At 44.1% G+C, this 21,281-nt stretch overlaps 1 protein-coding gene across 2 annotated transcripts in view; it reads left to right on the top strand.

Moving 5' to 3' along the window:
* Window positions 1–19,663, top strand: part of si:zfos-943e10.1 (GRAM domain-containing protein 2B) — a 26,113-nt gene extending 6,450 nt beyond the window's left edge. The window contains exons 1-13 of one of the 2 annotated variants that reach the window (XM_063202021.1): window positions 4,563–5,282; window positions 6,645–6,803; window positions 7,003–7,063; window positions 7,355–7,427; window positions 7,917–8,020; window positions 8,366–8,461; window positions 9,054–9,125; window positions 9,475–9,543; window positions 9,709–9,805; window positions 10,096–10,194; window positions 10,675–10,774; window positions 16,942–17,049; window positions 17,550–19,663. In XM_063202021.1, the coding sequence (XP_063058091.1) occupies window positions 5,227–5,282; window positions 6,645–6,803; window positions 7,003–7,063; window positions 7,355–7,427; window positions 7,917–8,020; window positions 8,366–8,461; window positions 9,054–9,125; window positions 9,475–9,543; window positions 9,709–9,805; window positions 10,096–10,194; window positions 10,675–10,774; window positions 16,942–17,049; window positions 17,550–17,565 (1,110 nt within the window). In that variant the 5' untranslated portion in view covers window positions 4,563–5,226 and the 3' untranslated portion in view covers window positions 17,566–19,663. Of the gene's footprint in view, window positions 1–4,562; window positions 5,283–6,644; window positions 6,804–7,002; window positions 7,064–7,354; window positions 7,428–7,916; window positions 8,021–8,365; window positions 8,462–9,053; window positions 9,126–9,474; window positions 9,544–9,708; window positions 9,806–10,095; window positions 10,195–10,674; window positions 10,775–16,941; window positions 17,050–17,549 lie in introns of those variants that run through there. The other variant, XM_063202020.1, reaches the window with a different exon arrangement.
* The last annotated feature ends 1,618 nt before the right edge of the window (window positions 19,664–21,281 follow it).

Genomic DNA, 21,281 nt, shown 5'->3' with positions numbered 1-21,281 from the left:
CTGTCTCGTCTTGTCCTGTCTGTGTCTGCGTGTGTGTTTGTGACATGGAGCCGAAGACAAGGTTGGTGTCCCTCAGCGAGGAAGCAGTGGTGCCCCAGGAGCTGGAGGGGGATGATGGGTAAGGACTGCTAGGAGCGGGCGGGGGTGGGCTCTTTGGGGGCTGGCCAGGCTGGTAAGTGTGTGGGGCATGAGTGGGTCAGAGTGTTAAAAATGACAGATTCAGGGCCTTTGGGGTGATTGCTGGTTGGTTAACAAGTATGTGGGCAATGGGGATGGGTGTTTCGGTGGGTTTAAAAATGAAGGATTCGGGTGGATTGTGGGGTGCTAGTGGAGGAAACGAAGGGTTGTTTAAAGTAACAGAATTCAAATTCCTATTGACCTATGATACAACTTTTGTTTGCTCTGTAGACATTTAACATTCAGACATGTCATGTAGTTGTGCAATACACATTCAGGAGATTTAAAAAAAAAAAACATAGTGTGCACTTAAGACAATAGCATGGGCATAGTATACCATCCAAAGAGGGTCTCGTCTCAGTGGCAGGGGCATGGAAGGGTGTAATTTGCATCCTCATCAGTGTGCACGTTATAGGACCGTTGCTTTTGTGTCAGGCATGGCACAAAGCTAGCCTGGTTGTGTGGATGCAGTGGCCTGGGTTAAAGGCACACTGGACCTTTGGCCTGGCCCACTGACCCTCTCACTGTCCAGACTCCAGAGGTCTTCTTCCCAGGGGCTGGCCTGGCCTGGGTAGAGCAGCGTGTTTTGTGGTGTGGTGTTGCTTTGACTGGCTATTGCCAGGTCAATGCAGTCAGACATGTGGGTAGGTTTTGTCTTATGTTCAGGTGTGTGTGTACGGTAAATGTGTGTGCATGTGCACTCATCGTGTTGGTTCACTCTGTGGCATTTTCTGTTGGCTGTAGTGATTATTTTACTTTACGTAACACTTGAAGTTTTATCAATAGCGGTGTAGCCGTGTTGGAAAAATGTTGCACAATGGTGTGTGTGTGTGTGTGTACTTGGCTTGATGCGTATTCAGACGGTGTGTGTTTGAACATGTTGAGATTCAATAGGTGTGTTTGTCAGTCAGTGTTAAGAGACAGGCGTCTCATTGCTGTAATGAAGTGTGTGTGTTTGAACGTGTTAAGGCCATCTGTGTGTTCAATAGGGGTGTTAGTCAGTAAGTGTTAAGATGGGTATCTTGGTGCTGAAATGAAAGTGTGTGAAAGGTCATCATGGCCTCTATTAAGCCACTTCCTCATTGCCACACAGGTGTTACACTCTACAGTCTACAGTTACAGCACACACACAACTTGCAAGTTTTAGTAACAGACGGCTGCATCTTTTAAAATCTAACCTTAAAAAAGGCATCTTTTAAATGCACCTCTTCTGACGCGCATACACACTAACACACCAGACGAGCGCACACACAGACTCCATGCATGAGACTGTATCACAGTGATACAGTCACATGTATGGTGTGTGTGTGTGTGTGTGTGTGTGTGCGCATCAGAAGGGGTGTATTTAAAAGAAGCCTTTTTTTAGGTGCCTTGCAAGGCTAGATTTTAAAAGATGCAGTCGCCCGTTACGAAAACTTGTGATGTGTGTGTTTGGGAAGGGGAGGGGAGGGCTTTATCTGATTAGTGTTTGAGCAGCGCAGTCCAGACAGCATCAGATACTTGGCCACCTCAAGGCCACTCCATGTCTAAATTACAGTATAAACTTGCATCACTGCTATTCAATCCTTAAAGTCATCACTCAATAAAATAATTAGACTTTTATTGTCTCACAGCATCCTTGACCGTGCGTGTGTGTGCACGGCACACACACATTTGTATGTGTGAGAGAGAGAGATTTGGCATGTTATTATCTTGGCAAGACAATCCAATTAATATCATTGTGTATGTGTGTGTGTGTGATTGATCCATGCATATTGTATGCATCTCTTAGCTTTGTGCGTGTGTGTGTGCTCCTGTGTGTTGGCCATATGGTATAAGCTTACACCATCTCGCATCAGGAGGTAGAGGAGCATGTTGTTTGGTACCTGGTCCTGCATGTTGGCAATCATACACACACCATATGCACCGCAGCTCTCACCAGCGTGTGTGTGTGTGTGTGTGTGTGTGTGTGTGTGTGTGTGTGTGTGTGTGTGTGTGTGTGTGTGTGTGTGTGTGTGTGTGTGTGTGTGTACAGCTCTCTTTTAAAATCCTCCAGTGCTTTTTGAATCTAGAAGCCTAAGTTGGTGTGACTAGCTTTGAAGAGACTTGTTTTCCTGAGAATTTTCCAGAATGGCTCTTCTGCAGAAAAAACACACACATGAGCTTACTCACAGACAATGTGAGTTTGTTGTAATAAGAACTTCATGTGCTGAGCACATTCTGATTGCTGCAAGCAAAAGAGCACGTCAAGGCAGGAGAGAACATGTACACCTGGTCTGTGTGTTCGTGGTGGTTGTTGTTTTATGCGCTGGCACTGGAGCGAGGTAACATCTCCTTGCTGTGGCATGCCCCAGATGTCTCCATGTGTGCCACGGCTCACGTTCATGAGTCTGACTGTACATGAGTGCAGCTTGTCAGTCTCTCCCAAATATGAAAACTAACCCTAGGCTACTCCTCTACACTCTTATGAATGTTTGTACAGTACACTGTGTTTTTACCCACACATTGTATATGACTTATGTAAGTCAGTTCTGATGGTGTCTGCTAAATGTAAAGTCATATGGTGTGTTGGGGTGTAGGAATGGGTGGTACCAGTCTCTTGTGAACTCCTCCTCAACCACCAGCACCCAGGTTGCAGCTCCTGAAGAGGTGGCATGGCCTGATCCCTAAGCCGGCCCAGGGCCCAATCAGATCCTGCTGAAACCTGACACTGTGGCTGTGTGTTTGTGTGTGCGCGCGCGTGTGTGACTCACACAGTCATGGGAGTCATGTGTGTGTATGCCGCTGCCTCTGGCTTCACGTTGGCAAGCGTGAGGTTTTTAAGTCAATAAGTCCCATGGTCACTGGGTCTAGTGTGTGGAGCTCAGGCCACTGCACATTTACGACAAAAACACACACAGACAGGCATGTGACTCCTGTCACACCACTTGACATGTCATCGTCATCATCATCATCACACCACTTTTCCCCCCTACGGTCACCGAGCTAAGCCACACATGTGTATTACATGAGACTGAGGGAGGGACTGGGAGGCGTGAAGCATGGCTCACGCCTGACTCCGGGGCATAGCCAAGCTCAGTCTGCACTTTCACTTTTACACCGTGTTTCCCCTCCCCTCTTTGTTCTTCGCAGGTAGAAAAAACATGCTATCAACATGGCCACAACTATGTAGCCTGAACCGGAACAAACCCCAAACAACCATCCTAACCAACAACACATGCTTCACTCACACACACCAAAGGCTGTGTGTTAGGGATACACGATGTCAAATTTCGGCCGATACCGATATCCGATATTGATATTGCGGTTTTGGCCGATAACCGATATTAACCGATACCGATGTTTTTCTTCTCTTTTTTTTAAAAGAGATGACAATGATGCAAACAAACATAATTTTTGAATGTCCTCTTATTTCCAAAAACACTTTTTATCTCCCTGTGATAAAATTAGATAAAAAATAGAGACAAATTAGAAGACAAACATTGAAAGTCACCGTCAAGTCCAATCTTTTAGAACCGTAACATATTAAAAAAAACATCGGCGTTAACATCGGCCCAGTTTTACCCATCGGATCGATGTCCGATGTGTTGAGAAATGTCAAATATCGGCCGATACCGATACATTTGGCCGATACATTGTGCATCCCTACTGTGTGTTATTGATCTTTCATTGGCCGCTGTAGACTGATGGGACATAAAATATTAATATCAGCAGTAAGAGGAAGTGACCTCATCAGCAGGGACAGGAAGTCCTATCAGGTTCCGTATGTGATGATGAATGAGTGGCAGATGGAGGGGCTTGGAATCGGAATTAGATCTCACAGGTGGTCAGGACACACACACACACACACACACACACACACACACACACTGTGCGCCACACACAGGAAGCCCAGAAGAAAAGTCAACAGCATGGTGTTACAGGCAAAGCCAACAGTTGCCCTATTCCCAATGTGGATTCAGTGTTCCCAGTCTAAATTAATACACTTAATCACACACACGAGCACCAAAGCATAGCATAGCATCAAAGATCTTGTTAAAAAAACTATCGTCTCTGGCTACGGCGTTTGAGCACAGCACAGATTTTCTACACAGACGACAGCTCTGTGTTCCTGGAAATGAGACACAACATTCCCATATTCTCATAAACCAGTTCCCCCGAGGGCTCTGTGGTGGCGATGTCTTTCTGGTTTGGCGACTTTCTCTTTTTACCTCTTTGTGACCGACACACAAATAGAGTTTTCCCTACCGTGGACAGGGATCAGTCCTCCCTCAGCCCCTCTTCCTGCACGCGACACACACACACACACACACACACACACACACACACACACACACACACACACACACACACACACACACACACACACACACACACACACACACACACACACACACACACACACACAGGAGAGAATTCAAGTGTTCACAGGTACACAGTGAAATGGCCCTGGGTGAAATGGTCCCGGGTGGTAGCAGTGGAATTTTACAGACGTGCGTTGGATGGATGGTTGGATGGTAGGCCAGCAGCAGGTGTGTGTTTGTGTTGGTTCCAGAACTCCAGCAGAGCTGCCTAGACTCGCACAACACTCTTGAGACACACACACACACACACACACACACACACACACACACACACACACACACACACACACACGAGTCAGGCAAGAGGGAGGAGTTGCATTACATCAGTGTGTGCCGGAGGTGTCACACCATTTTGAGAGCAGTCAGACACTCCTCCGTGTGGAATGTTGGTGTGCGAGGACTGGAAAACCAACTCACTTGATCCACTCTGTACTGCGTGCGGGTGACTAGGATCGGATACCGTGGTATACTCACGCGCGTGTCCCGCGCCCCTGAGCATCATACTCTTGTCCCTTGTGGATCTTAGTCTGTTGGTGGTGCCTGTTGGGAGTTTTTTTTTTCATCATGTCGACGCATGAAGGCGCTTTTTGGTGACCCTTTTGTAACTGGCGTTTTAAGTGGCACGGCGCGTTGTAGCGCGGCGTACGGCGGTGGGGAGTTGCGCTACTCCCAGGCCGTTTTGGGCGGAACTCGCTAAGCAAGTGATATGAAAAGGTCCTGGAGCGTCCGATTATCTCGAAGATTCGGAGATCGGCTGCACAGGTGAGGTGTCAAGGCGAGATGCTATCCTGTCCCGTCCTGTCCCATCTGTCTCTTGTGGTGTTGTCAGATCAGATGCTATCAGGCTGATTGATCAATGGGGCGGGTTGGGGCCCAGTTCCGGCCCAGTTCTGGCATATTGAACACCCTCTTTAGAACTTAAAAGGGTCAGACTGGACTGGTCTCTCGCTCTTTCTTTCTTTCTTTCTTTCTTTCTTTCTTTCTTTCTTTCTTTCTTTCTGTCTCTGCTGATGTTGTTGATGCACAAGACTGCTTAAGTTTCAGGTTCAGTTACAATCTGATGGAGGGTGCTCGTCTTTCGAAGAATGGACACACACTCACTGACACACACACACACACACACACACACACACACACACACACACACACACACACACACACACACACACACACACAAAAGAAGGGGACATACACACTTAGACGTCAGTGCCAGGAAAAAAAAATCTCTTCCACCACACACACACACACACACACACACACACAACTTACACCATCTGTCTTCCCAGCAGAGAACAGGAAACATGGGTCGTGAGATTTTACAAGCAAGGGTATGCAGACCTGCCACATGCGCATGTGTGTTTTTCCCTACAATAAAGATAAAGCAAGATTTTTTTTTTGAGTACATCTTTAAGCTCGCCTATGACAGGAGGGTGTTTGACTGAATGGCTTATGAAATATGTGTGAGCGATGGGAGGGTCTAGTTCATCAGACACGGCATGACTGGCTTTTCACCTGGGGATTTTTTTTAGTTTTTCAAATTTGTTCTCTATTCATTGGGGATTTTTTTCTCCCCCAAGTGCTTCTTCCTCTTATCCTGTTTCCTATATGCACATACATGCATGAGTGTACACACACACACACACACACACACACACACACACACACACACACACACACACACACACACACACACACACACACCTGGCACACGTAAGCCAGTGTTGGGCTATAAGGTAGTCTGGTGTTTTCAAAATGAAGGGTTGGCTTGAGTCTTGCTGTCTGTCGTTACCCTCTATATTATGCTGCACAAACACACACACACACACACACAGGGTTTGTCACTAACCTTTATTTTGCTGATTCTACCCCGTTACGGTGTGCTGAGCTAGCTACCTCATTACCGCTAGCAGTCCCATGGCGAGTGAAAAAGATGGACAGCCTAAGGATATGACAAGGACAGGAAGTTATTGTGAATAAAAACTGCTGTAGCAAGTGATAAAGTACTAAATGTATCCCCTCTCTCCCTCTCCCTCTCCCTCTCCCTCTCTCTCTCTCTCTCTCTCTCTCTCTCTCTCTCTCTCTCTCTCTCTCTCTCTCTCTCTCTCTCTCTCTCTCTCTCTGCAGTTATACGGTAGAGGGGGCGGCGGTGCCCGGTGCCAAGGTGAGGAAGGGCAAGTCTTCCTCCCTGAAGAAGAAGGTGGAGCCCCGGAAAGCCCTGAGTCTGGAGGAGTCCCAGCTGGAGAGCCTACAGCCCAGCCGCAGCCCCAAGCTCGCCCCCGTCAGGTACGCACACCTGTCTGTGTGTTTGCATGAGTGAGTGAATCATGCGTGCCCCAAGTGTGTGTGTGTGTGTATGTGTGAGTGAATCTGAAGAAGGCCCAGCTGCAGCCCCAAGATCACCCCAGTCGACCTCAATCAGGTGCACAACGCATGCTCACTTGTGTGTTTGCATGTTTTGATATGCCACTTTGTTATTGTGCAGGTCTCAGACATTTGACAGCGAAAGGACATTCGAGAGGACGGACAGCACCGGCTCCAGAAGTGTGAGTACAATATTGATCACACACACACACACACACACACACACACACACACACACACACACACACAAACAGAGCTTTGTACACACAGTAAACAGATGCCAAAACTGAAACCTTATCCACATCTGCGCTCCAACCCCCCACAAATAGAAACACAAACAAGCGTACAGCTGTGTTCTAAACTCTTGCTGCGCTGTTGGACATGCTGCAGTTTAAGCAAAACATAGACACACAAACACACACACACTGTCAGTTGGTGTCTATGCTCACGCTAGTCTTCCTTGTCTCCCGCAGAGTTTCATCAAGCACAACAAGACATTCCACAAGCTCTTCCCCGACCTCCCGGAGTCAGAAGACCTCGTCCATGGTAAGCTCCACACTGCCATCGTGTGTGTCTGCTCGTGTGTGTCTGCTCGTGTGTGTGTGTGTGTGTGTGTGTGCGTTGCGCGCCTGCTCGCGTGTGTATGTTTGTGTGTGAGCACTCTGAAAGGTGTCAGGTCAGCCCATTGGTCAAACACGGATGTGGACTTGACCTCTTGCTTACTTACTGTAACAAGGCGTATTTGTAAATGATAAAACGCGCGTTTGTGTGTGTGCACAGTTGCTGACGTGAAGTAGCGTAGCTGATGTGATGTGATATGATTGTGGTGTGATTAGATTTTTTTGTTTTCTTTTGGCAGAGATGGAGACAATGTCTAATCTGGTTCTTTGTCCTTCCCTCTGTGTCCACTCTTCTTGTTCGCTGTCTGTCCTCCTACCCCCTCGTTCTTTCTTTCTTTCTTTCTTAATCTTTTGTCTTTGTCTTCCTTTCTTTCTTTCTTTCTCTCTCTGTTTGTTTGTTTGTTTGTTTCTCTAGCGTACATCTGTGCGCTACAGAAGGAGGTGCCCTACCACGGCCGCATCTACATCTCGGAAAACCATGTCTGCTTCCACTCCTCCGTGCTGATGAAAGCCACCAAGGTACCGCTTCAACACACACACACACACACACACCTTAAACATACACGTGCACACAGGTGTATACACACTCCTATAGATTATACGGACACAGAACACCTCCCTACATCCCCACGCACACACTATTCTGCGCACAAGCGTGTTGTGTACGTACATGGTGCAGCGGATAGTGAACATGTGCCATGTCTGACTGATGCGTGGCCCTGATTAGTTTTGCAGTTGTGTGTGATAGTGCGTGATTGGGAGATAACCATGTGCAGCATGCATTCTGTGTGTTCACTCCAAACAAAACGCTGTTTGTCTAATGTGTGTGTGTGTCTCTCTCTCTCTCTCTCTCTCTCTCTGCAGGTTGTTATTCCTGTATCCAGTGTAACGGCATTGAAGAAGCAGAACACAGCTCTACTGGTGCCAAATGCCCTGTCCATACGCACAGAGGGGGAAAAGGTAACACACACACACACACACCACTTCAGTTTCAATTTATAAAGGACCATGTACAATTAAATTGTTAAAATATTTGTTGCCATTTCATGAATTGTACCATGTTGGCCTCAGACTATTTTACATCTGCTGCCCCATATCAAACTATATTGTCATATCAATAATGAGTGATTGATTGCGTACAGTATTACCTGTCCCTGACCCTCACACACACACACACACACACACACACACACACACACACACACACACACACACACACACACACACACACACACACACACACACACACACACACACACACACACACACACACACACACACACAAGGAGGATGGACTTTGGTCTTATCTGTGTGTGTGTGTGTGTGTGTTCGTGTTGAAATATTCATTGGGCTAATGGAAACCTGCTGATGTCAGAGTTATACAATAGTCACCTTTGAAGCCAGCCGTGTCCATTCTCATTAGTAGCATCGCTGAGCAATGTTTTCCACACACCTGAAAACACAAATACCATGTCTAACTGTAGTCTTTAATATCGCATATGTATGAAGGAAGAGTTGTCTTTAACGTCTGTGTGTCTGTTTCTCGTTACAGTTTTTGTTTGTGTCCTTGCGGAACCGGGAGGGTTGCTTTAAGCTCCTACGCTCCGTTTGCCCCCAGTTGGAGGTGAGCTTGCGCTCTCTCTCTCTCTCTCTCTCTCTCTCTCTGTCTCTCTCTGTCTCTCTCTGTCTCTCTCTGTCTCTCTCTGTCTCTCTCTCTCTGTCTCTCTCTCTCTCTCTCTCTCTGTCTCTCTCTCTGTCTCTCTCTCTCTCTCTGTCTCTCTCTCTCTCTCTGTCTCTCTCTCTCTCTCTCTCTCTCTCTCTCTCTCTCTGTCTCTCTCTCTCTCTCTGTTTGTGTGTGTCTAGCTCTAACAGCATGTTGATGTGTTGACTGATGCACAGTTTCACCACAAATTAAGATAACACACATGCACAGCTGTCCATGACTGATCCTCTCTTGTCCTGGTTTGTTGCAGGATGGCAGCACAAACAGCAGTCCCATCTTCTCGTCTGCGGAGAACAGTTTTGACCAGGGCAAACTGCAGGTAAGCTGTGTGTGTGTGTGTGTGACTGAAAATAATGAGCTACTATGTGAACGGTCCACATGGACCTGGCTGTTTGATGTAGCAGTCAGAGATGTGTGCGAAGGAGAGAGGGTGTGAGCATGTTGTCTAATTGTTTCCGCTTGTTGTTGTTGTTGTTGTGTTCAGCACTCCAGTCAGTCCAGCCTGGAGGAGAGCTTTGACCAGATGGACGCCGGAGACTCCGCCATGCTGCTAGACCCTCCACCCCCACACCTCAGTAAAGGTGAGCACCACACACACACACACACACACACACACACACACACACACACACACACACAAAAGACACAGATTTGAAAGGGATTCAAGGTAGGATTTAACATTCAATTGCCTTCCAAAATCAGTCGATTTTTGACTCGCACAAGCGTTGAGGCGGGGGGAATTAAAAATCTCTTAAAAACACAGACACAAAGCGCATCCAGTAACTCAGAGCGGCCTTTATGGCTGCGTGTGTGTATCAGGCAAAGTTCAAGGCTGTTTTTAATAGGCTCGGTTGCGTGTGTGTGTTTGCAGATACGCTGACGCACGCAAGCCAATCAACCTTGAGGTGCTCTCGCTCTCAGTCTCAGCGGGAAGAGCTTGACGACAGCAGCTCCATGGAAGAATACTCAGGTGAGATGACCCCCCACCGACATGTCCATAAACTCTCTAATCTCTCTCTCTCTCTCTCTCTCTCTCTCTCTCTCTCTCTCTCTCTCTCTCTCTCTCTCTCTCTCCCTGTCGATGACACACTCTTGATGTCTGTCTTTTTCTGATCACACCTCGCTGTCTCTCTCGTGCGCTCTCTATCGCTGTCTCTTCCTCTTCCTCTCCTTAGTTGTCATAACTTACTGCACATAGCCAGCACAGTACAATGCAGTGACTCCCAAACTTTGACTCAGGACCCCTAGTGGTAGGGCGGATGTACTGCAGAGAGAAGGCACTTAAAATAAAACCGGGAAAACCACAATATAAACTGGTTAGTAACAGTATCGTGAGAGTGTTCTTGGCTCCAAAATGGGGCTGAAGTTCAAAAAGATGGGGACGACTGGTATAATGTATTTCAAAATATATTGACTGGACATGTATGTTTGCGTGTGTGTTTTGTCACAGGAGGCTCGTGGGTGTGGAGTGTGACGGACAGAGCGCGCTCGCTACTCGTGCAACGAGAACCAAACAGCCTCAATACACTCCTCCTTATCTACCTGATCCTGTAAGTATGGCTGACGTTCAACATGTGCACACACACACACACACACACACACACACACACACACACACACACACACACACACACACACACACACACACACACACACACACACACATCTATCTGATCCTGTATAGCTGACGTTCAAAATGCCCACAAACACACACACACATCTATCTGATATGATCCTGCAAGTATAGCTGACGTTCAACATGCCCACACACGCACACTTATCTCATCCTACAAGTATAGTTGGGTGATTCTCACGAAACGTGCAACAAAGGTGTTTTGACAACCATTTTTTCAAAATGCTTTTTTGGTTGAATTTCTTTTTGAATCAGTTACATCAAAGTGTACAGTTACTAAGCACAATAATATCAACTTACCTGACAACTTTTTAAAACACATTTTTTAACGTTTTATAGGTCCATGTCTGCTAAAATGCTCATTACCGCAATTTTTTTCTTTCATGAAATGTATTAGGACACTTAATTGTTCTAGCAGTTGTGTTCATTGAATATTGATAGTTGTACTAGGGGCTACATAAAACACTCAAATAAGTTTTTTTTCTTATTATTTTAGTTAAGAATTTTACCATTTTACCTCATTACCGCAATAGGATCATTTGTTTTCCTCTTTAATTTTAGAATACATCAGTGAAAACCTACAATTTCGGTCCAAAAATATACTGAAGTGAAAGAAACATGAAAGGTACTGTGTTCATAAAAAATATACATGAATTCAGTTTTCCTTTAGTACTTTTTTTCCAATTAAGTGCTCATTTCGGTAATGAGGGATACGTTTCGGTAATGAGAATGAGTTTTCGGTAATGAGAATAAGGAGAAATAAATTGAACTAAAGCCAAATATTAGTAAATGATGTGTTATTTGTTTTTATTATTAGCACAACGACAGAGCCTCCAGGGCAGAACTAATCAAATGACACCTAATAAGATGATAAATATATTCTATATAAAAAACATTCATTAAGCTACTGAAGGATATTGGGATTCAAGACTTAACCCAGCCAAATATGACACATTTTGTAAAGGAATCTTAGAAAATACATTTGCAATACAATTAAGTTATATTCAGGGGAACTAGAGAAGGTGGGGTCTGTTTTAAAAGGTGGCTGCCTTCAATATAGGCCTAAAGTGCTGGGGGAAATCCTAGTTTGTTTTATTAGTACGGCTCTCTGAGAACTTTTACGGCCCTCGGATGAATTTGAAGAGGCCCCTCGAATGAAAAAGGCTCCCCACCCCTGCAGTAGGTGAATAGGCGAGGCCCCTCCTGGGCACCAAAGTAACATCATAGTACAAGGGGTGAAGGCCAAGGGGTGCACTCTGAAGTTAAGAAAGCCCATTGGGAAACTCCAACTCCCATTGTCATTGTGACACAGCACTCTACAGCACACAAGTGAACACTGCACACTGCACACAACGAAATTGCATTTATGCCTCACCCGTGCAAGGGGGCAGCTCTCAGTGGCGCCCCATGGGGAGCAGTGCGGTGGGACGGTACCATGCTCAGGGTGCCTCAGTCATGGAGGAGGATGGGGGAGAGCACTGGTTGATTACTCCCCCCACCAACCTGGCGGGTCGGGACTCGAACCGACAACCTCTTGGATGCAAGTCACCCATGACTGCCCTTTATAGTTATAGTTATAGTTATAGTTATAGTTCGTCCATCATCAAAACACCGGAGGGTAGCCACCTGATGACCCCAATGAAGCGCATACATCCCACTCCTCATCCCCACCCTGAATATGATATCACAACTCACCACTGATCTCTCCAGCCAAAAATCTATAGTGGACCAGAAATCTAAATCTGTTATGAGAAGGGAAATCATGTCGCAGTGCGAGGTCGTGCACTGGACTTTTTTTCTGACTCGGCGCGCACCGGCAACTAGGAAGTAGGAAGTAGAAGGAACAGGAGATGACTAGAGTAGGTTGTATGGTATGCCGGTTCGGTACACCTTGATTTTAGGGTCACAGTTCGGTACATTTTCGGTACAGTATCACCATAATACTGTCCGGACCAAAGCCGGAATTCACTATGAACGTTATGTGTTATGAAATATCACTGAACACCACTAACTGTTTGAGTTGCACATTGCACACTAATGGCAGTCAGGGCATCAGACTCCCGATTCCTGACCCGCCAGTGATCTCCCCCATCCTCCTCCATGACTGAGGTACCCTGAGCATGGTACTGCTCCCGTTCACTCTATCGCTATTGGGGATGAGGCATAAATGCGGTTGAGCCATACAGTATATCACGAAAGTGAATACACCCCTCACAGTTTTGCAGATTTTTGAGTATATGTTTTCATAGGAAAGCATTACAGAAATGTAACTTTGACACAATGATTAGTGACCTTTTAACAACATATTTAAGCGCTTAAATTTCTTGTTCACTCAGAAAAAAACTAAATACAGCCATTAATGTTTGAACATGTACTCACAAAAGTGAGTACACCCCAGATTAAAATCCGGTAGAGAAGGGGCTATGTTGGCTCGAATCGTCTCGAAATGAAACAAAATGAAAAGGGATGACAAGGGAGGTCATCAGTGTGCGTTTCAACCTTTCTTTGCATTGAACTTTTACATTTTGAGTCTGCATCTGGCTTAAATAGATTGGTGTGAGATTTGAATGCAATCCTATGGAGAATATCATGATCTGCTTCAGTAGTCACAGTGCATGTTGACATGTATGTTTCTTTTAGGTGTATTTCAGATTGCCAATGTTGACAGCATTCATGCATCCCCAAACCATGTCAGTCCCACTACCATGCTTGGCTTATGAGAGGATACACCTTTTTTGTAAAACTCACTTGTTTACCACCCACACATGCTTGACACCATCTAAAGCAAATTTGTTTATCTTGGTCTCAAGAGAGATGAACAGACCAAGGATATGAATCACTGGAACCATGTTGTGTGATCTGAAGAGACCAAGATAAACAAATTTGCTTTAGATGGTGTCAAGCATGTGTGGTGGTAAACAAGTGAGTGTTACAAAAAAGGTGTATCCTCTCATAAGCCAAGCATGGTAGTGGGACTGACATGGTTTGGGGATGCATGAATGCTGTCAACATTGGTAATCTGAAATACACCTAAAAGAAACATGCATGTCAACATGCACTGTGACTACTGAAGCAGATCATGATATTCTCCATAGGATTGCATTCAAATCTCACACCAATCTATTTAAGCCAGATGCAGACTCAAAATGTAAAAGTTCAATGCAAAGAAAGGTTGAAACGCACACTGATGACCTCCCTTGTCATCCCTTTTCATTTCGTTTCATTTCGAGACGATTCGAGCCAACATAGCCCCTTCTCTACCGGATTTTAATCTGGGGTGTACTCACTTTTGTGAGTACATGTTCAAACATTAATGGCTGTATTTTGTTTTTTTCTGAGTGAACAAGAAATGTAAGCGCTTAAATATGTTGCTAAAAGGTCACTAATCATTGAGTCAAAGTTAAATTTCTGTAATGCTTTCCTATGAAAAGATATACTCAAAAATCTGCAAAACTGTGAGGGGTGTATTCACTTTCGTGATATACTGTAACTACCATTCTGTTGTGTGCAATGTGCAGTGTTCATGTGTGTGCTGTGGAGCACTGGATCATGACAATGGGAGTTGTAGTTTCCCAAGTGGGCTTTCACTTCACCCACATTTTTTAAAAAGAAAAAGTGTTGGTTTTCAGGACAATATCAGACATGCCCATAATTAGTATAGGGTGCATGAAAAACAAAATTAAAACGTTGCAAAATCCTGCTCTTCTCTTGCAGTATTGTTCCTTTGAACTACCTTAACTTCCTTTTCATTTTCTAGCATGTTTGATACTTGTCAAAAGGTGGCACAATAGACTTGGAATTTTGAATTGCTGTTAATGGGCATTTTCAGCTAAATCAGTGCAAAGTGCATTTTGAGGCTGTTTTGATCCCGTTACCTTTCCACTTACCCAGGACATCAAGAACTCACAGCATGACTAAAAGATGGGTACATGGGTGTTTGAGCATGGCTTAAGGATCAGAGTATGGGGGCTGAAACCTTCCTAAAGGCTGCAAAAAACATGCATGAGGAGTTTCTAATTTGGGAAAGGTAACTAGAGCATTCCTCCAAATGATTCTTCTTACTAGTTTTGATTGAAATATTCTAAAAACTAATACTTCTCGCTGAATTCGCTAAATAGGCCTATTCACTGCTATTTCAAATGCCAAGCCTTTTGTGCCACCCTTTAACAAAGATCAAATTGGATCCAAAACTTAGATTTTGGAAGGAAGTCAAGTTAGTAAAAAAGGATACTTAAATACTCAAACCCACTAGGGTATGACAACCAAACACAGGAAGCAAAAAAATCTGTCAATTTCTGGAAAAGCACATGGACTTGAAGTGAGTCGATTTTGTCTCCCAACTTGTTCCCTTTTTGCCATCTACGCAATCTGACAACTTCACTGCGAGTGCTGGGTTCGTTGTTTGCCATTGCCTTTGCATTGGGTGACATCACTAGGCAGTTTGATTATTTTTTTTGCATCAAAGGACCACATTTCGAGGGTGGAATATTGATTCATGGATTGGCATATGAGCAAGAATTAAGTTGCTACTTGCTCTCAATGAACTTTCACAACAGGGTTTCTGGCCCATAGTTGATTGTTGTTCTTCCAAGGGTGGGACAAAATATAAATGTCACCACAACATTTGCCAGAAAGGATGAGAACAGAAAAAATGGTCTATGAACAACACCTGTATGACCACTCAATTTAGCTTATGTAATGTATAGGGAGATGATCACTTTTACAGACAAACCCCCATTAGAGCTATTGCATATGTTTACTTTTGCTTTGTTTACTTACAATATTGTATATCGAATATTGATTCAATACAATTGCATATTGTAACCCGAAATGGATGCGATGTCACTTAACACTTTCATCAAGTGCTTTAACTGTAATTAAGTGACATAGTGACAATATTTATACTGCAAAAATATAATTTGTATTTAAGGTTGCAGTTGCATGTTTAAAAATGTAAATAAATAAAAAGCGAAATGGATATATGTCATGAAAATATATTCTAAATGTAAAATCACCATAAAGTCTCATTACCGAAATTGACAATCCTCATTACCGAAAGGTACTTAAAACATTGCGGTAATGAGAATGTGTATTGCGGTAATGAGATGGCTCAGCACAATAATGTTAACTGTAACTTGACTAATTATGACATAGCTAATTCATGACCATTGTTGAATTCTGAAAAGGAATACCCTATTACCAAGCAAGTTTAAAATGAAAAAATCTTTTTCATTTTGAAATATTGACTAATTTCGGTAATGAGAACCACTTTTGTCGTATTTGCATATTTGTGAGACAAATTGTGACATTTTACAGGCACAAACAATAAGGCTGACTAATCATGTAGCCATCTTGAATCTCCTGTTGGTACACATCAATTGTAGGTAGTTTCAGCTCATATTGAAATTCTGATGGCTTTTAATTGTAGCTCTGAAATATATTGCGGTAATGAGAAGAAAAACTTGGGGACACGATCTTTTCTTGAAATATTCATTAGTGTTCATTATTTAATTTGCCAACAAGGAACACTTAATGAAACTTCAGACATAGACCAACGCTCTTGTAGTGTCATTTACGTATTTTAAATATTTTTATTATGTTTTAACCTAATTCAAAGACCAGAAATTTTGGTCGGGACACATTTCGGTAATGAGAATTTGCCTATAAAATGCATAAAAAGTGGAAAATAAAAATAACATTTTTTAAAATGAACTAGTGTGCCAGAAAGTACACGTCTTGCTCTACAGTAATGTATATTATCAAAAGAATCCCTGTCATATTTAACCATTAGAACCTCATTGCCATTGATTTTTTTTAGCTTCGTGAGAATCACCCAGTTGACGTTCAAAATGCACACACACACACACACACACACACACACCTATCTGATCCTGTATAGCGGACATTCAATATGCCCACACCACAGACAGCTTGCTAACGACTTCCTTGAACGCATGACGTGTGAGAAAAGAGTGGGCCTCCTTTACACCTACGTTGCATAACAAGTAAAGTGTGAGACTGCTCACGTCCGGCCAATTCCTGTACTAACTGTGTCTGTGTCTGTGTGTGTGCGTGTGTGTGTAGGGTGGTCCTGCTTCTTCTGTCCTCTGGCTACATTGGGCTGCGCATCGTGGCCCTGGAGGAGCAGCTGACATCGCTGGGAGCCTTGCCTGAGTTCACCCTGCAGAGCGGGTAGGAGAACACACACATGCACGCGCACGCCCGCACACTCACACACTCAAACACACACACATGCCTTGCCAGAGTTCACCCTACAGAGCGGGTAGGAACACACACTTGCGGGCACGCACACAGATTTTGCGTCTCAATCTCGCTCAAACTCACTCACTCAATTACGCTCTATCTGTTGCTGAGTCAGTTTGTTTATGAATGACGTGTGTCATTTCCCAAAACATTACCAGAGAGTACCTGTAAGTCATTTCCCTCACTTGCTCGCGCACACAAACACTCACACAGTGCCTGTCTCTGTTTCAATGCGTGTCAGATTTATCTCACTCAAGCACGCAGCATAGATGTCTCTACTACTACATCTGATATACGAGTACACTATTTTTATACCATTACACAAGCCACCAAATACGAATGCTAAAGTTCATTTTATCTGTCTGTATACCATTACACCAACTGCCAAACCCAAATACCAAAGCTCATTTTGTGTGTCTGTGTTGCAGGTACAAAGACACATAACCACTGGCCCGAGGAGAGACGAGGTGATTGATGACACTGAGGTCATGACGGCGTCACGGCTGGCTGTAGATCAGTCCCCAAAGACGAGCCTGGAGTGGAGTCCGCTTACACACACACACACACACACACACACACACACACACACACACACACACACACACACACACACCAGATACAGACATGCATCCACCGTTCCCTTCCATCTTGAAGCACATACTGCACTGAGAAAGACACGCTTTCTCCTCTCCCTGGTCTGGGACACCAAAGACAAGCAGTCATGTCAACCTCACCCCACCACCCTTACATCCTCGAACCAAGAAAGAACCACACTGAAGTACGTGTGCGGGGGGAGCAAGATGGTCACCCTACCCCATCCCTCCATTTCAAAGAGTAACTTTCTCTCTCTGGGTTTGCACAAAAAAACAAAACAACCAACCAACCCTCCATTTCAAAAGAAACTCCTGTCCTCCTGTCCTGTTCGTCAGGGTTTCATCCTCACTCACCCGTGTAGTTCTATGGGGCACTACCCCCCTACCTGTCACATCAGTTCTCCTCTGTTCACTTTTTTCAGGGCTAGTCCAGATGCAAGTCTCTACTTACTTACTTACTTAGTTGGGCCCCACTATGAGAGCGGTTTTGTGTATTGATCGTTTCACGGCCACTCCACTTGAATTCCTCTCTCGATGATCACCTTCTCTCTCTCTCTCTCTCTCTCTCTCTCTCTCTCTCTCTCTCTCTCTCTCTCTCTCTCAATGATGAATCTAATATTTTGCCAGGTGATCACTTGTCTGTCAATGATCACGCCTTCCCATGATGATCACTTCCTCTGCCATTCTCTCTCTCTCTCTCTCTCTCTCTCTCTCTCTCTCTCTCTCTCTCTCTCTCTCTCTCTCTCTCTCGCGCGCTCTCTTTGTGATCACCCAATCTCTGCAGTATTATCTTGTGCACCTGTATTTGTTTTTTGTTTTTGTTTCCCTTTGGTATGATTTCAAAGGCTGGATGATCAGTGCTTTGGGGCCAACAGTTGAGTATTAGTGGATGTATTTGCATACTCTATGCACAAAACTAAAAAAAGTATGATCAGGTCCGGACTTTGCCTTGTGAGCTTTTGATGTGTCCTTGAGTTTAGGTGGTGGACCAGCTGTTCTGTTGTCCTTGGACGCGCAGTGCGTGTCTCTCCTGTGCACAACAACTCTGGCACCACCACAACGTCTGTGTGCGTGTGTTACACGGACAGACAAGTGACTGGGCCGACCCGCTGAAGAACTGACTCTCGCTCGCCAATAGGATCAGACCTAGTGCGGTCTGCCTGTTCTGAACCAATCCAACGCTGCGGATAGGCAGGCCCTGCCTGCTCTGAACCCATCCAACGCTGCGGATATGACGGGATGTTAAGCATGTCGTCTGACTCACAGAAGAAAAAGAAACCTTCAGGGTCGGCCCATTTCAATAACTTGAATCGTGTTTTATACAAAGAACAAAAAAAGGACTATTCTTTCCAATATATGCATGGTAATGTTGTGTGTTCATGTTTGCAGATGTATGTTTGTATGAACGTATGTATGTTTTAATACGGAAAAAAAAAGATTGTCTGAGAGAAAACTTTATGTCGTTCATCTGAACGAGCGCACTTTAGGCCTCCGTGGAGGCCTGAGACCCCACACAGGAAGTGGCTTTGTGATTGGAGGAGACTTTATCAGATGGTGCTAATATCGCTATAGCTCTCAGGGCAAGGGATGGGTTATCTGTGGCCGTCGGCCAAGACGGTTGCACCTTACATTTCACGTCTTGGGTTGGTTAAGTTATTTACCAGTATCACGAGCCTCCTCCCTTCGCCCCAGTAGCTCCTCTCTCTCTCTCTCTCTCTACCGGAGGATTTATTCATCATCTCCACATCACATTTCCTTTTTTTGTTATTTTTACTGTTGTTTTACTTCAGGTTTTTGCTTGCAAAGAATTTCCCCTTTTCTAATTTACACGCGTTGACAATTATTTTGTGTGTGTGTGTATCTATTCTTCAAATGATGATGATTCGATGAGGCCATCGACGAGCATCATGGCTAAATCTCACTACAAATCAGTGGTCAGGCTGCAAAAGTATTCTTGGGTAGATGGACTTCATCCATTCTCCTCCAGGGGGCAGTGCATTACTTATAACCACAAATGTATTTTTTTCTGATAACAAACAATGCAAGAATCTATTATGTTAATTAATGTGTCCCCTTTCTCCCCCATTTGCTTTTCTTTCTTTTGCACTATCCTTGTTTGTAAATATGTTTTGTACCATCTTTAATGTCTATGCCCTTCCTGCATATTTATTGCATAATGTGTAATTAAAAATGGTCTCTGTGAGACGAGCTCTGGTATTGTCGGAAATAATAAATTATGTTGAGGAAAGAGTATACAATTGTCGTTGTGGTCAATAATGGCTCCTGTCTGACTTCCATGTCTGATAATTCTTGAGAAACATCTCACACGTTTTGTACAGTCTTCTGAAATAATCCCTGGTGTGCAAAATGATTGTATAGTCCCACTAGGAGACCCAGTGTGTCCAGATTGAATGTGTAAAGCTCACTCAATAGTTTTTATGTCTATACATTGGGGCCATGGCTTTATATGTGTTGCTTTACACCTACAATGTGATCACTGATGTGTTGGGGGTCAGTCATTATTGGGAAATGGCCAACCACTATTTTGATACAGTATATTATGCTAACTGATCTATGAAGCAAATAGATCCTGGCACACTAGCAGGGCAGTTGGTGTTCCCATGGCATTAAGGTAGTACCATGATGAGTCTCATTTTCATATCAAGTCTTCAGTTTGTACAAATGTACGCTTGCATTCTGCATCAGAATAGGTCCTGTTGCCTTGTGCTGATCAGGAAAGGCAATTCACATGGCTGTTTCAACTAAGCAGTGACAAAGTTATGTAATACTTACAAATCTGCAGAAATGTGAGGGATGTACTCATTTCTGTGACAGCCTATGTAACCTTTAAACATCAGTAGCTGCAGTGTTACAGCCTACATATCAAAATATAGCCGTAGTACTGTGAATTACTAATCATTACATAGGCCATAGTTTTATAAGTTTCGAACAGAGATCTGATATGGCAGCCTATTCCAGAATTATTTAATAGATAGCTTGTATAGCTTGTATAGCCACGTCAATTTAGGGCAGTCATGTGTAAGCGGTTAGGGCGTCAGACCAAAGGTTGCTGGTTCGACTCCCGACCCGCCAGGTTGGTGGAGGGAGTAATCAACCAGTGCTCTCCCCCATCCTCCTCCATGACTGAGGTACCCTGAGCATGGTACACTTAGCGGTAAAAAGTGATTTATACAAAGAAAAGTGTCCGATTTGTAACATCAAGCATGGTAGTGGGACTGTCATGGTTTAGGGCTGAATGAATGACATCAGTAGGCCTATGAAAAGACAAATTTGCAGAAATCATTCTTGTGACATATAGACTTATTATTATTATTATTATTATTATTAGGCTATAGGCTACCTGTTTTGTATTAGGCCAGGCCCTACTGAAAAGCCCATTTATAGATTTCCTCATTTTCTAAAGCAATTTGGCCATTTGTTTATTTGCCTGCTTGTTTGTTTTTTTGTTTGTTAATTTATTTAGGCCCTAGTTATTTATTAGCCTAGGCTACTGGCATGGCCCCAATGCGTAGGCTATTATTATTGTAGGGGCTAGGGACTTTTCCA

This window comes from Engraulis encrasicolus, chromosome 6 (genome assembly GCF_034702125.1).
Source record: "Engraulis encrasicolus isolate BLACKSEA-1 chromosome 6, IST_EnEncr_1.0, whole genome shotgun sequence".
NCBI lineage: Eukaryota > Metazoa > Chordata > Actinopteri > Clupeiformes > Engraulidae > Engraulis > Engraulis encrasicolus.
Note: the sequence above shows the minus strand (reverse complement) of the source record. Positions and strands in the feature narration are given on the sequence as shown.